The sequence below is a fragment of the Sorex fumeus genome, unplaced genomic scaffold (assembly GCF_029834395.1).
Source record: "Sorex fumeus unplaced genomic scaffold, SorFum_2.1 ptg000129l, whole genome shotgun sequence".
Lineage (NCBI taxonomy): Eukaryota > Metazoa > Chordata > Mammalia > Eulipotyphla > Soricidae > Sorex > Sorex fumeus.
Window position 1 is genome coordinate 8470225 of NW_026606186.1, and position 15515 is coordinate 8485739.

The 15515-nt window shown below is 49.8% G+C and overlaps 1 protein-coding gene across 1 annotated transcript in view; it reads right to left on the bottom strand.

Annotated features, from left to right (window-relative positions):
- Nucleotides 1-6784: 6784 nt before the first annotated feature.
- The window catches only part of MRRF (mitochondrial ribosome recycling factor), a 53174-nt gene continuing 44443 nt past the window's right edge, over nucleotides 6785-15515 (bottom strand). Inside the window, exons 5-6 of the mRNA XM_056138691.1 lie at nucleotides 15299-15458; nucleotides 6785-7300 (exon numbers count right to left, since the gene is read on the bottom strand). Coding sequence (XP_055994666.1) covers nucleotides 7223-7300; nucleotides 15299-15458 — 238 coding nt within the window. The 3' untranslated portion in view covers nucleotides 6785-7222. The remainder of the gene's footprint in view (nucleotides 7301-15298; nucleotides 15459-15515) is intronic.

Consider the following 15515-nt stretch of genomic DNA (forward strand, 5'->3'; position numbering starts at 1 on the left):
TGTAACGATGCTCAACAGGCGAGATGAGCAACAGAGAAACGAATGAGCTCATGCCAAGGCAGGCCTGGGCACCAGGTGAGCTCTGCCTGCTGGCAGGTAGTCAGCTTCATCTGAAGAAGCCGGTGCAGGCCAAGGCAGCCCAAAGGCCGCTCCTTTAAACACGGGAGTGGGTGAAAACGCAGTTTGGGAAAGCAAGTGACTCCATGCAGCTCGTGTGCTAGTTGCGTTGAGGGGGTGAGAGGCAGCCCAGCTTGAAGAGGTGCAGGGGGCCTGGTGGGCGAGGGACGGGAGGAGCTGGGACAGAACTCAACAGGCCTGGGAGGTCTGGAAAGCGGCTCAGCAGAGGAGCAATGTGGAAAGGCTGTTTCGGGTAGAAAGAAACGCAACAGGAGACGGGAGGCCACTGACTCTCATTCAACCACGAGGAAGAGTCCTTGCTGCAAAAACAGCACTTCTCAGTCTAACCCTGAATCTGCAGAGTGTAAGACACTGAAACACTTCCTGTTAATATTATGTGCGGGGTCCAGAGAGACAGCACAGAAGGAGCCTGCCATGTGGGCAGAGGATCTTATTTGCTGCACTGTCACATACGGTCCTCTGAGCCCTGTTGGGAGTAGCCCCTGAACAAAGCCAGGAGAAAGCCCTGAATACAGTTGAGTGTGGCCCAAATACACACACACACACACACACACACACACACACACACACACACACACACTCCAATGCAGGCCTGCCTGGTCCCTGAGCACAGAGCCAGGAGGGGTCCCCAAGCATTGCTGGTTGGTTGTCCCCACCATGAAGCCAACAGGCTCCATGAAACTGTGCTACAGCTTTACCAGTGAATGAGCTAAGGTCATCTAGCAAGAGATGTGTCACATGGGGCTGAAGCGGTATCACAGCAGGTAGGGTGTTTGCCTTGCACACGGTCGACCCAGGTTCGATTCCCAGCATCCCATATGGTTCCCTGAGCACCGCCAGGATTGATGCCTGAGTGCAGAGCCAGGAGCATTGCTGGGTATGACCCAAAAAGAAAAAAACAAAAGACGCGTCATAAAAGTGCATGCAGGAACATCACTCAGCCTTAATAAGGAAGGAAGTTCTGACACATGGATGAACCTTGAAGACATCCTAAGCGAATAAGCTGGCCAACGAATACTGGGATAAGCCAGATACTGTGTGGTTCCCCTCCCGAGGTACCGAGTCCTCAGAATCAGGGAGCAGAGCTAGGGGCGGGGCAGGAAGTCGTCCGGAGAGACAGATTCCATCTGGAGAAGACAGGCGTGTGAGGTGGTTGGCCCAACTATGTGAATGTACTTGACACCAATGCACACGCACAGGCGCCCCACATGGTGCATTTTACGTGTACTTTATCATTTTACCACATATGCCCCCCCACCGGAAAACTTATCTTTAGTTTCGGAATGGCTCAGGCTGAAGAAATAGTCCAGCAGGTAGGGCACTTGAGCTGCATGCAGAAGACCCAGGTTGGATCCCTGGCACTGCAAACGGTGTTCCGAGCCCTGCCAGGAATGATCTTGGAGTGATCCCTCCAACTCCCTGAGCACAAAGTTGAGAGTCAGTCTGAGCACAACCAGGCATGGCCCTGTGGAAGGTTGACCGTGTTCTCTCGGGGAAGAAACAAATTGCTTCATTTTTGGCTTGGCATCCAGAATGTGTATACTCACTTGACAGAAAAACAGGATTCGAGAGGCCTGTGGATCATTAAAGAGTGTAGTCAACCAATTTCTTTTCTGTTCCTACAATGATTATTTGACTACTTTACTGTTTGACTGCTTTATTGATTGACTACTTTATTCTTTAACTACTTTGTTTTCGGTTTCTGTTTAACTATCATTTAACTTCTTTATTTTTGGCTTCTGTATTAACCAATGGATTGTTTGACTAACCCCTTTTTGGCTTCTATAAACTTCCTTGCTTGCTTAGAGAAATTCCAGTTGCCGATAACAGCCCCCAAACGAAACAGAATAAGAAGATTAAGGAATAGGAACGACCTATCCAACAAATGGGAATCCCAAGGGAAAGCAAAGGCTGTAATCTTGAGGTGAGGAGCGAGAAGGCAGATTCCAAGCCCTGGGTGGCACCGGAAGCTCAGTTCTCCCAACTCAAGAGCTCTTTCATGAAATCAGAATTAGAGGAAGCAAGCAGGGAGAATCCCAGAGGCCACAAGAGCCGACCAAAGCTCAGGATTCGAATTCGGTGGTAGTGGTGGGGAGGGGGGTCCTGAATAAACAATACCTGTGCCCCAAACACGGCCCCATGGGCTGGAGCACGTGTTTTGCACAGGGGAAGAGTTTGGCATCCAAGCACTTCTGGGAGCAAAGGTGGTCTGCCCAGTGTTCACCCCCACTGGGTGTAGCCCCCAAATCAAAAGAAAAATACAAAAACCCAAGCAAGGGGCTGGAGAATAGCACAGTGGGTAAGGTGCTTGCCTTGCACACGGCTGACCTGGGTTCAATTCCCAGCATCCCATATGGTCCCCTGAGCACCGCTGGGAGTAATTCCTGATTACAGAGCCAGGAGGAACTCCTGAGCATAGCCAGGTGTGACAATAACCCTCCCCCCCAAAAAAAAACCCCAAGCAAGATCATCTCTAAACATCCCTATGTATATATTAAGATATCAAGATGTGTGCCCCCAAATAGAAAATTGATATTCCCACACACACCGTGAGCATCTATCTAGGACAGCAAAAGAAACTGCAGAGCTCTGGGCCAGAGCGACAGCACAGCAGGGAGGGCACTTGCCTTGCACACGGCAGACCAGGCTTACATTTCTGGCATCCCTTATGGTCCCTGGAGCACTGCCAAGAGGGATTTCTGTGTTGAGGCAGGAGTAAGTCCTGAGCATCACCGTGTGTGATACCCCCCCTGCACTCCCCCACCAAAAAAAGAAACAGCAAAGCTACAAACTGACGGCTTTAAAGGGAAAACGGATGTCCAAATACTCTGAGAACTGCAAGCACCAAGCCAGCATTACTCACTGATGCTATCAAATGCTTCTCTCTCCCCACGGCTGGCCAGTCTGCTCACCCCTCGGTCCGGGACACATTCTAGGAGTCTGGCCAGCAGAGAGGCATGAATCGGTCATCACCAAGAGTGGCCGTTCTTTCAGCGACTGCCAGCGCTGGTGACTGGCTGCTTGCAAGCAGCTGTCTCACGAAAGGGGCTTTCTGCTTCGCCTGTTCTCACTCTGGGGCCCAGAACACGGCCAAGTCCATTCTGAATGAACGCTCAGCGCAGAAGGGATTAAGGGCCCCCTTCAAAGTCAGATCTGAGGGGCTGCAGCTAGTACAGGGGTGGGGGCTATTTAAAATGTTTACTTTTGCACATGGCTGACCCAGTTCGATCCCTGGCACCACATACGTAGGCTCCCTTGAGCCTGGTCAGGCGCAACCCCTTGGGCAGAGCCAGGAGTATGCCTTCCACACAGCTGGGTGTGGCCCCCAAATCAAATCAAACCAAACCCCCCCCCCACACACACACACCAAAAACAAAGTGAGATCTGAATTTCAAAGTCCTCGCTGATATTTATTGGCTTTGTAACCTTTTTAAAATACTCTTAGTTATCTTTCCCGAGTCTGTTTTCTCATATTTGAGCATCCGGAGTAGCAATATATACTCCAAGAGTGATCTGGAAGTTTAAATGCACTATCATATGTAAAGTGTCCACCAGGTTCCTGGTTTACAGTGGAAACTGGATGTGTCTGAGGTTGGGAAAAAAATGAAACAAACACAAAAATTTCTTTTTATCTCAAAAGAGAATCTCTAAATAGAAACATTCACCACTACGGCTGAAAATGACTTTTTTGTTTTTCGCATTTTGGGTCACACCCAGCGATGTGCAGGGGTTACTCCTGGCTCATACTCTCAGGAATTACTCCTGGTGGTGCTTGGGGAACCATATGGGATGCCAGGAATCGAACTCCAGTCAGCCGCGTGCAAGGCAAATGCCCTCCCTGCTGTGCTATCACTCCAGCCTCAGACTTTTTATTTTTTCAAGCTGCCATGGATCCAGCCCGTGACCTCACACCTACGGGGCACGTTTTCACCATTGAGCGACATCCTGGCCCTGAAATGATCTTCTTTTGGGGGAAAATGAGGATGGACCACACTGGGCTGTGATTAGAACTTACTCCTGGCTCAAGGCTATGTGGTACCAGGGAGAAAACCCAGGCCAGCCATGTGCCTGGCAAATGCCTTACCGTATCTTTCTGACCCCTAGAATGACTTTTCATATAGCACAGAGTAATAGTGAAATATGTCACGTTACATCCTACATCCATTATGCTCCAGCAACAAATGTTCTTGCACCAAAAAAGGATGTCTCTATGGACACCTGTGAATAGTTGTTGGGTCAAAAGAAGCGAGACCCGTAAGTGACCAGAACAGTCCTGCTCCTGGCTTAATGGAACCATCTCTGTGGAAAGGCCTGGAAGGACACATGCCTAAATGCTAACGGGGAACAGGATTTGCGAATCTGTGAGAAGTTTCACTTCTAACTTTTTGTAAGATTCCTTTTGCTGGTTTCCCACACATACGTGCAGAGGTACATACACGCCTGCACAAACATCAGGAAGAAGAAAAGAGCAAACTGATGAAAGGACTTTCCATTCTCTTTGGCCCGTCTTTTCACGGGATTCAGAAGGCAATGAATGGAATGGCGGTGGCGGTGGTTTGTTCTTCCGGCAAGTGTGAGGACAGCCATACCCAGTCTCTCCTTGGGCAGGGGCAGAGGGGAGGGGAGTCTGGGGCCACAGCCAATGGTGCTCAGGGCTTAGTCCTAGATCTGTGCTCGGGGGAACATTTGTGGTGCCAGGGATTGAACCTGGGTCGGCCTCACCCACTGGACCTTCCTGCCCCTGTCTTTCTTTGAGAGAGAGAGAGAGAGAGAGAGAGAGAGAGAGACTGAAGGAGGAGAACTAACTCCAGCATCACCCAGCACTCAGCAGCACATGCAAACAGGTAATTTCACTCTCGTCCTTGCCGTGCTACCGCTCGGACGCTCTGAGTACCAGAGAAACTCTGGGGTAAACGTCAACTGGAATAGAGCAATCAGCTGAAAGCCATTTGCTGTGCTGTCTGCCTGCCCTGGGCTGGAGGCTTTCCTTTATTCATTTATCATGATATACGGCTTTGGCCAACATACACACAGGAGAGAAATTGTTGACATGTGGAACCCAAGAACTGAAAATCTTTCATTTTCCCCACGTCTGTTCACCAAATAAGTTTTTGTTTATTTAAAGACTACAGAGGATTTGGCTGTTAAGAACCAAATGCCTTTGGAGTGGAGTTACAACATAATTTATCATTTCCTCTGTTTATTAAAAAATCCTGTATCTTTGAGAAGCACATTTGCAGGGAGTGAGGGATTTCAGCCACTCATGAGAAGCCCCTGCCATGTGGCTTTCTCCAAAAAAGGTGCCTCGCTGGCTACTTCTCTCCCTTTCCTTTTCCCAGCTGACTTCCAACTACCAGAGGGCGCCCCTGGGCTGGTGGATGGGGTCGGAATGAGGACAGGTAAGCCGGGCAATCACTGTGTTAGCATCCGTCTGTCATCTATGACAATTTCTGACTCCGAGGACCCTCTGGCTGTTGGGCAGCGAGCCCCAGCCCAGCGGTGCGAGCAGAGGGAACAGAGCGACTGTTCCACCTCCAACTCCAGATGGAACCAGAAGCATCAAGCAGCCAAGCTCCGGCTGCCCAAGGGGCTTCCATGCTGAGAGCAGACATCTGGGAGGATGGGGATTTTGCACCTTCTATCCAAGGCAGAACCCAGGGCCCTCTGCACCCCTCAAAGACAAGGGTCAGGTCCTGCCCATTTCTGTGTGCCCAGCACACAGCTGGCACTCACAGCTGTGAGAACAGTGTGATGCAGCGGGCAGACCTCCACACACACACTTCACACTGGGTGTATGTGCACTGTGTACCCAGGCAGGACACTTCACCTCTTGGAGGTCCTCCTCCCCCCCCTCCTCCCCCTCCTCCTCTTCCCGGACAGGAGACCCACAATGATGAAACCCTCTTCCACCTACAAACTTCGTGCCTTTAGGCAAACCATCAAATAATGTCAAGTCTGTTTCCCTCTTTCTGAAATGAGCTTACACACATCTTGCAAGTTATTGGTCAAGATGACAAATATTGCCTACCGCGCCATCTGCCCGTATGGAGTTTACAATGGCTATGTCATGCCCAGATTTAGGGGGATGGGGGCGTGGAGGAAATCAATGAATAAACAATCAAGTGAAAGGGAAAAAAAAGTTGGGGGAAAATACTAGCTGATCCCAGTGAACAAAAATGAGCCACAACCACCACTATCCTGGTCCCTAGCCAGTGGCTCTGAGGAAAAGGAATCTCATTCCAGCAAGTGCGGGAGGACAAAGGCAAGGGGGAAAGACAGAATGAAGATGTGAGGAAGGAAGGGAAGGGAAGGAGGTCGGCGCTCGTTGAGCAGCACCTCAACTCAAAGCCTAACTCCTGTGAATGTCAACCATGTTCCAGGCATTGTGACAACACTTGGGGCAGATAAAAAAAAAAAAAACAGTGGGCAGCAGTCTGCGAGCAGCAGAAATGCCCCAGCCCCAGGAAGGCTTCCTGGAGGAAGTCTAACACAAGCTGAGACAGATGAGCGGGAGAAATGGGATGGGGGCGGGGGCACTGACTCGGGCCAGTGTCCCTCCGGCTGCCCAACGCACACCCACCCTCAGGGTGCATGGTCAGGCCTGCTCCAGCTCTTCCTTTGGGAGTCTGACTCTCTCCAATTTATTTAGATTTTATTGTTGCTGGGCATAACGGGCCTCCAGCAAAGGTATCCACCCTGAGGAAAAGATGCACATCATCTGAGCAGCATTCGGAGCTGGCATTAGGGCCTGAGAATTCGAAAGGAGGCTCCGGACTGAGGAGCAGGCGGTGCCCGGCCTGTGGACAGTTCCAGTGGCCTGGCAAGGTGATGGTCAGGGCAGATGTCCCACGTAAAGGCCATGTGAGGTGGAGATTCTCAGGCGATGACCCAGGCCAGGCGAGGGAACTGAGACAAGGAACAGGCTGGTGTCTCTCTGAAGCTGCCGCCGATGGGTATCAGCCTTCCTTCACCTTCCACGGGCACGGGGTAGACAGTTGCCCACGGGTGCAGGGTAGAGAGCTGCCCATCTGCCACCATTGCAGTCAGGAAAGCAGGTTCCGGAGCACTGCCTGCCCCTGGCGGCTCACCCGAGGAGCTCCTTGGTCTTCACGGCCAGATGTCTGTCCAGCTCTGCCACGATGTCATCGGCCATCTGGCTGATCTGCAGAAACGCAAGAGGAGGAAGCATGAGAAGCCGGCCTAGAAGGGGAAGGGGCACCGCACTGACATTCCAAACCCGCCCCCTCTGGCGATATCCTAAGAACTCTCTACACAGGTACTGCCACGCGGTACCTCTGCTGGCAACATTAACAGTCACAGACGGGGAAACTGAGGCAGCGAGAACAGTTGTTTCAGGATACACAGCAGAATGTAGCAGTGTATCCTGAATATTAAATGATAACATTTAATCCCAAGTCCTTTTTATTTTCCACAGTTCAAAATGAGTAACTATCATTACAGAATACAAGAGAAGGTATCCTTATCTGTCCCTTCACGAGCCTCTTGAATTTCCTACACCTCAGACATTTTGCTATAAAAAGCCTTTATACTCTAAGAATATTAAGATCCCGGTAATTAAGCAGAAAAATATGTCTTAAAAAAAATGAAGTACATCTGGTTAACAAACAAGGAAAATGCAACAGGCACTGGAGAAACGCAAATTAAAACAAGATACAATTCATTTATCGTAGTTAACAAAAATTTGATGTTGTGGTTTTTAATTACAATATTCACTGCCAGGAAGTTATGGTGAAATGGATAAGCTCACATATCACTGATGCAAATGCTCCGTCAACTGGGAAGTTACCACATGACTAGAATCTGAAAAAAATTTCCTAAGTTCTACATGCAAATATATATCTTTAATTTTTATTTTTAATAATAAAAAATCAGAAGCTCTAAAGTGATGGAATGGGAATGTAGTTTTACTATACTGAACCGTTAAAAATAGTTCAGGGTACCAATTTCCTATGGAACCCTCCTTTGGAGAGGATACAAGTAGGGATAACATTTCAATGTATATTTCTGAAATGTTGAATATTTCAGTTTGATAACAAGCACGAATTGCTTTAATAATCAGAAAAAATGACATGCTTCAAGATATTTATAGTACCACAGAAATAAGCTCATGTTATCCCCTGAATTAAAGAAAAAGCAGGTTCCAAAACTGTGTATACTCATAGTAGAAACCATCTCGAATATATTTTAAAAATATGCATATTTTTTAAACTGGAAGGATACATGTCAAAATATTAATAGTGATTATCTTTCAGCGACAGGAAGACAGGTGATGCATTATTCATGCCCTTATCTGTCACATTTAACATAAGACCCAACACCGACTAAGTGCTCAGGAATGTCTGCTAAATGAGGAACGGTGAATGTTTTTAGGTGCTTCTGCATTTTCCAGGTCTTCTGCAGTAAGTACATACTGCCTATGAGGCTGAGACACAAAATATAACTTAAAAAGGATGGTCCAGGCTGAGAAGCAGCAGGGCCAGGCCTGCTAAGGTCCTAGTCACCTGGTGAGGTGATGGGCAGGGCAAATGGCCTGCGTGAAAAGGCCCTCTGGGGGATGGAGGGATAGCACAGTGGGTTGGCATTGGCCTTGCATGCGGCCGACCCGGGTTCAATTCCCAGCATCCAATATGGTCCCCCGAGCACCACCAGGAGTAATTGCTGAGTGCAGGGCTAGGAGTAACCCCTGTGCATCGCTGGGTATGACCCACCCAAAAAGAAAAAAAAAAGAAGAAAAGGTCCTCTGTTCAGAAATGAATATTCTCAGGGGACCAATGAGCCTCAGGTTGGAGCAAGCTTGTGCTGAGCATCGTGCAGGGGACAGAGCTCTGTGCTCAGAGTATCTTTGGCCATGGACTTGCAGAACCATCTAAGGAGTTCAGAGACAGGCCAGGAATTGGCCCTGAGATGGGAAAGTGAAACTACAAGGGCGGCCTCTGGGCGCAGGGTGGACGGCTGTACACAGGACACCCCAGCCCCAGGCAAGTTTCCTCTGCCTCCAAACCCCAGTGTCCGGCAGGCACGTGGGGCCAGAAGCACCACTCCCTGTCTGAGAGAAAGAAGGGATGCAGGCCTCTGGGAAAATGGGGGCCAGACAGGGATGGGGATGGGTGGGGGCGGGGGTGGCGGTGAGGGAGGAAGAGGGCCGAGGAGGACAGCAGGCGGATATGGGAGCCCTCGCTTCCATTCTCAGGACCGTGACACTGTGAATCATCTGCTCGCTTGGAGTTCGGGTTTCCTCGCCGCTCTTCAAGGATGCAAGGAGTGGGGAGGGTTAAGGGAAATCATGAATATGCAAGTACGTTCCGAACTGGTTATTTGCCATGCAAATGCTGCTCGCGTTACTCTGATTTTTACTATCACTTCCTGAGTTCTTTTCAAATTAAGCAATTAATGAAAATATTTACCAACGTTCAACATTCCGTGCCCCTCCGAGTGCCCCGGGGGACAGACTGCCTGCTCTTTCATCTCTCCTTGTGGGGACTTCATGGGGGCTCCCAAGGACAGGGCACCCCCAACAGCTCCCACGTGCTATTCCCGCAGCACCCAACACAGCTAGAGACGTCGCAGGTATTGCCCACCGAGTCTTCGACACTCTCCTCCCCCCACCCCGTTCTTTCTCCCTCCAACAGAGGGGGAACACCAACAAGGGATGGGAAGAGCTGCACCAAAGTTCACACGATGCACACGCATTCTGTCGGCAGCTCGCCCGCCTCACGGGGCTTCTCTGAAGGCAGGCCCACAGGCATCCTCCCCACTACACAGAGGAGCTCGTCAAGGCATGCGACACTAACTGACCTGCCCAACAGTCAGTTGTGGGGATGAAGCAAGAGCTCCCCCACCGCGGACAACTAGTGTGGCTTGGCACGTCCCTTTGGGGGGAAGCCCCGGGGCCCAACCCGGCCTGCATTCAGGCGGGCTGTGCGAGGGCCTGCCAACTCATCAGTCCCACATCCAGACTCACGGGGGCTGAGAGTAGGAGGGATGGACACGGGACCAGCGGTCGCAGAGGGCCAGCAGCCCCGTTCAGAGAAGTGCCTGCTTCATGGGGAGGGAAGCAGCGGCACAAGGGGGCTCAGCCACGTTCATCGGTCACCTGCCGAGAGAGAGCCAGGACCTGAACCTCGGTCGGCTGGGCCCGGTGTCCTCTCCATGACAACACGCCAGCTCAGAGGGAGCAGAGAGACAGAGAGAGACACAGAGAGAGGGGGAGCACGCGAGTGCACCGGGAGCTTGCCTTGCACACAGCTGACCCTGAGTGACCTCCCGGCACTGCCAGGAGTGAGCCCTGAGCACTGTCTGGTCTGCTTCCCCACCCACTGCCACCGTGCCCCCCCCAAAAGGATCAGAGATACCAGGAATCAATTACTCTGACAAGGTGAGGGGAATGGTAGGCAGAGACGGAAAAGGGGGCGGGGGCCTGGAGGCCAAGGACAGTCCCCGGGGCAGGCCGGGAGCAAGTCCTGCCTGAGCGAGCGCCATCGGGGTCAGAACACCCACCGTGCCAGGCGGGCAGGCGAGTGCAGCTCCCGCCCGCAGCCTCCCTCCGGCTGCTGTGACTGCCGAGCTTCACTTCAGAGCAGCTCCGTGGTCAGAAAAAGGCCGCAGTGAAAGGATCTTGGCCAGCTTTCCTGGCGGTGTCTGCCAAGTGCTTTCATGTTCTGCAGGCCCATTTATAGCCCGCTACAACGAAGGTGAACAGCAGGCTGGCAGATGGCAGCGCTCGAGACGGTGCGCGGGCGGGTGGGCAGGCGGGTTCTTCAGCAGAGCTGGCCTGGGCCGGGGGGCCCGAGGGTCAGACATGATTACAGAGACGGAACCTTGCAACCCAACCATTTCACTCCGATACATCAAAGAGGAAACATGCCTGTACGATTTATTTATTTATTTTTAAAAATCTGACCTCAAAATAAATCTGGGGGGGGGACGACGACTCACAAAGGATACAATTTAAATCATTCGTAATCCCATTACCTGAAATGACCCTCACTAACGTTTTGATGCAGATAAGCTGGCAACCTTTTTATGCATGTCAGACATTTCGTTATAAAAATGGAATGTCCACTGTAATTTGGTTGTGTAATTTGCCTCTTCAGAAAAATTTCTTTTTAAAGTACTAAGAAGGGGCCGGAGAGAGAGTAGAGCAGCAAAGGTGCTTGCCTTGCATGCAGCCAACCCGGGTTCAATTTCCGGAACTTCATAGAAATAGTTCCTTGAGCCTGCCAGGAGTGTTCCTTGAGCACAGAGCCAGGAGTAAGCCCTCAGCACCACCAGGTATGGCCCAGATAACAAAAAATAAAAAGGAGCACTAAGAAGACCTTTTTTTTTGGGGGGGGGTCACATCTAGTAGTGCTCAGGAGATTCTCCTGTCCCCGTTCTCAGGGTCACTCCTGGAGGTGTTCAGAGATCCACATGGTGCTAGGGATGGGACCCAGGCCCTCCCCATACAAAACATGAGCCATCTGCTCCCAGCTCTGGGCAATACTCTTGTAACTACCTATGTAGAGACGACAGTGAATGGGATATGAAACAACTTCTCCCAACATCGTAATTTAGACAGTCTAGTTTTCGACCATCATATATCATACATCAAGGGACACTTCTGAAGAGAAGATTTTGGGCAATTTATTTCAGATAAATCAGCCACTAAATTAGAAATGAGTTCATTTTGGCATATGCTACTACTCTGTTGTCCTCCAGAAAGTCTGGATGGAACTAGCCAAAAAAATAACAATCATGCACAGGGGACACGCTCAAAGGCAGGGCAAGTGCCTGGCCGTGCTGGAGACTCAGTCTGCGCCTGAAGCTGCCGGGTCAGCCAGGAGCACTGGGGGAGGGGTCCGGTTCTCGTCAGCCCACAACTTGCAACCAAAATAGGAAGGAAAAAAATAAACGATCTTTTCTCTGGGGTGTGGAAGTAACACATTCCAACTGCACATCAAAAATTGCAGGTTCAAATGTTGGGGATCAGAAAAACATGAATTTTGATAGACATATTTATAAAAAAAATAAACTCAGTGATTTAGGCAGTAGGAAGCAAGAACTTAAAACATGCCTTCCTTTTTGTGCTGCAACTCTGTGGTTGTATAGAGACTGTATCTTGGAAAAATTGTATCCGCAAAGATTTATGTCCACAAATATGCACTCCAGCCTTATTTATAATAACTAAAGTGTAGACCAGAGCAAGGATAGGGCTTTTAAAAGTGAATTATGGTATAACCACAATTATGGATTCATTTGCATCCATTAGAAATGGCTGTTTACAAAGAGATTTTTAAGAAACAAGAAAATACCAATGGCTTTATTGCTAAACAGAAAATTAAAAGCTGGAGATAAAATTGTCCGTATACTACATGTTCTCAATCATATTAAAAACTAGTTAAAAAACAAAACTCACTAGTATTTAAAAGGAGGGGAAGAATCATTCTGAAATATTAAAAACAGTTGTTTCTATGATGCAGAATTAAGAGGTAAATTATTCCCTTTTACTTTTCTAAAATTGGGGCCTCTTAAGACTAAAAACTCTCTATATTTTTCTATAATTTTGTACAATGATTTTATGTTACTTTGACGATCAGGAACAAAATAAACAAATACATTTCGGAAAATTGTTTGAATAAAGCTATACAAGCAGTATCTGCCTGGCTTCTTTGAAAAATAAAGCCAAAAACACATAGTAAAATCTCCAGATCAACAGCTTCTGTCAGGGAAAAAAAACCCAAAAAACAAAATAGATTCAACAAAGCTGTCTCCTGAATGTTTTCTTACTCAAACATTTACTTGCAGGACAGTAAGTGAAGCTGTAAGCAGTAACGGTAAGAACTAATGCATAAGTGACAACATTCTGACAGAGGTGACTGCATAGGCTGGCCTGTAAATGGACGTGACGGGATGGTTCTTCCTATAGCAAGACCTAGACATTGGCAGAGACCAACAGAAGGAATGCACGTAAATGTTAACAAGGTCAATCACTTTCTTATTGAGCTTAAAAAAAAGAGAAAAAAACCCCTGCTAAGCTAGCCTGGCTTAATCTCATGCCATTTGGAAAATAACAGAAAGTAACGAGCACCAAAGGAAATGTCCAGGCTGGCAGGGACGGCTCCAGGGAGGTCTCTGTCTGCCTGTGGGTTGTGTCTCCACGCTGGTTCTCAGGTCATTCTTCCCTGGCGTCTGGTCACCGAAACTGGTGCCCAGGTCTCAGAGAAGGCCCATCTGGAAGGCTGGGGGACCCGGAGGCTTTCGGGGTGGGGAAGAAACAGAAAGGCCAACAGTGGACTGAGGTGGGAGGCCCTGGGAGATACGTAAGGGAGATACATTCCCAGGCACTCCGGGAGGGCTGGGGTAAGAGTCAGGAGCTCTGTGTTCGGAAGGAAGCGACTGCGAGAAGCCAGGCCACTTCTCCCAGGTCCCAGGAGGAAGATCTATTGCTTCCTCTGGTGTCACAGGGTACACAGTGCGTACATGGTGGTACACGGGGGTACACAGTGCGGCTTCTGGGGCCAGACCCCACCACCTCAGGATGTAGCTCCACAGAGAGGCTAAGCTGCCAAAACTCTCACGTAAGCGCACTGCCCAGTGAAAATATCCTGACTTTTCTCGAGCAACATGTCCAAACTGATATCAGGCTGGGTGGGACGTAACCTAGGAGCCAAGTACTCTCAACTAACCAAAACATTAACACAGAAGCTTAACCTGCAATGACAGCTCAGTAAACCCTCACACAAGGACTTAAAGTCCCCGTGGTCAGATATAACTATTTACATAAATTTTCTTTTACCAAAGTTTTTTTTTTTTCCTCTTTGGGTCACACCCGGCAATGCTCAGGGGTTACTCCTGGCTCTGCACTCAGGAATTACTCCTGGCAGTGCTAAGCAGACCATATGGGATGCTGGGAATTGAACCTGGGTTGGCGGCGTGCAAGGCAAACACCCTACATGCTGTACTATCACTCCAGCCCCCCCCGAAGTATTTTTTTGATCATTCTGCTAGCCATTTAGTGGTAGCAAGCAGTATAAAAATAAATCACTGTGGGCCTGCTACAGGGGCAACCTTGAGAGGTGGTTGGGAAAATGGAGATAGTGGTGGAGGTAAGAGGGCAGGGGTGGTGGGATTGGTGTTGGAGTATCAAATGCCTGTAACAAATCATCATGAACAACTTTTGTAAACTATGGTGTTTGAATAAACTGGGGGGAAAAAGGTTGCTCCCAGGGTATATACCCTTATAAGCACCTCAAATGATTAGGATGCTGTGATATGTTCGATTATCATTTCAAATTATCTGCTTCTTTTTCCAGACCTCCACGGAAATGAATGTTCCACTCCCTGCAGAGAATGGGCTTGGCCCACGTTGACTCGCTTGGCCAATGGAACGGACATGAGCAGGTGGTTAAAATGTACTTGAATGAGATGCGGTGGCCACAAAAAGGTGCCCTGGGAAGCCCGTGGACTCCAGGAGTGAGAGAGATACAAAAGGGGACTTGAACCCCAGCCAAGGCCGGGCGCCAGCCACTGAGTCTGGCCTAGAACAGCCACGGCCCAGCAGAGCTGCAGAAAGACAGGAGCAAAGAGACAGATGGAAATCCCCGGGCGCTGAGGCAGTGTAGGGTCCCAGACCTTTGGCGAACTCCCCACTGTTTCTCTCTCCTGCCGTTCTGTCTGACTGAAAGACGTTCTCTTCTTTTCTCCCTCCATCCCTCTACGACTACTCCCTCCCACCTGGTCTCACTGTTGGAACCCAGCATCTCCTTTGGGTCTTGTTTCAGAGTCAACACCAGCCCTCAGCCTGGTAAGGACAATGGCGCCTCCTGGCTTCCCAGCCACACACAGACAAATGTGGGTGGGCAGGCTCTGCAGCCCGTGCGCCTGTGAGGGGTCCCACCCCTAGCACCCAGCAGCCACGACTCAAGGCACGCTGGTGGCATCTCTGAACTGCAGTTTCCTCTGAACTTTGCAGGAACGGGAGTAAATGAAGTGGGGGCCTGTGTTGGGCAGGGAGACTGGAACACAGTTCAAAGGTCACTGGTACTGGCTCCCAAAGTCCCAAGCAGACTCGGTCAACGCCGTCCCATAGATCCAAGAGCTGGGGACACAGTTCCCACTCTCCTCACTGCTGACACCCACAGGGACTCTCTGGGTCACCTACCTGCTTCTCTATGAGCCGAAGGGTGTCCTCTGAGACCTTGTCCTTGGATTTCTTCAGCTTATTGATGGCGTTGGCCCGGACCCTCCGGAGTGACTCTTTGGCCTTGTTGGTGCTCTGCTTGGCCAGTTTCACCAGCATCTCCCTGTGCTCCCGGGTCACCCTGACAGGAGACACAAGAACGAACACGAAGTTATCCTCCACAATTAACACCTGGCCA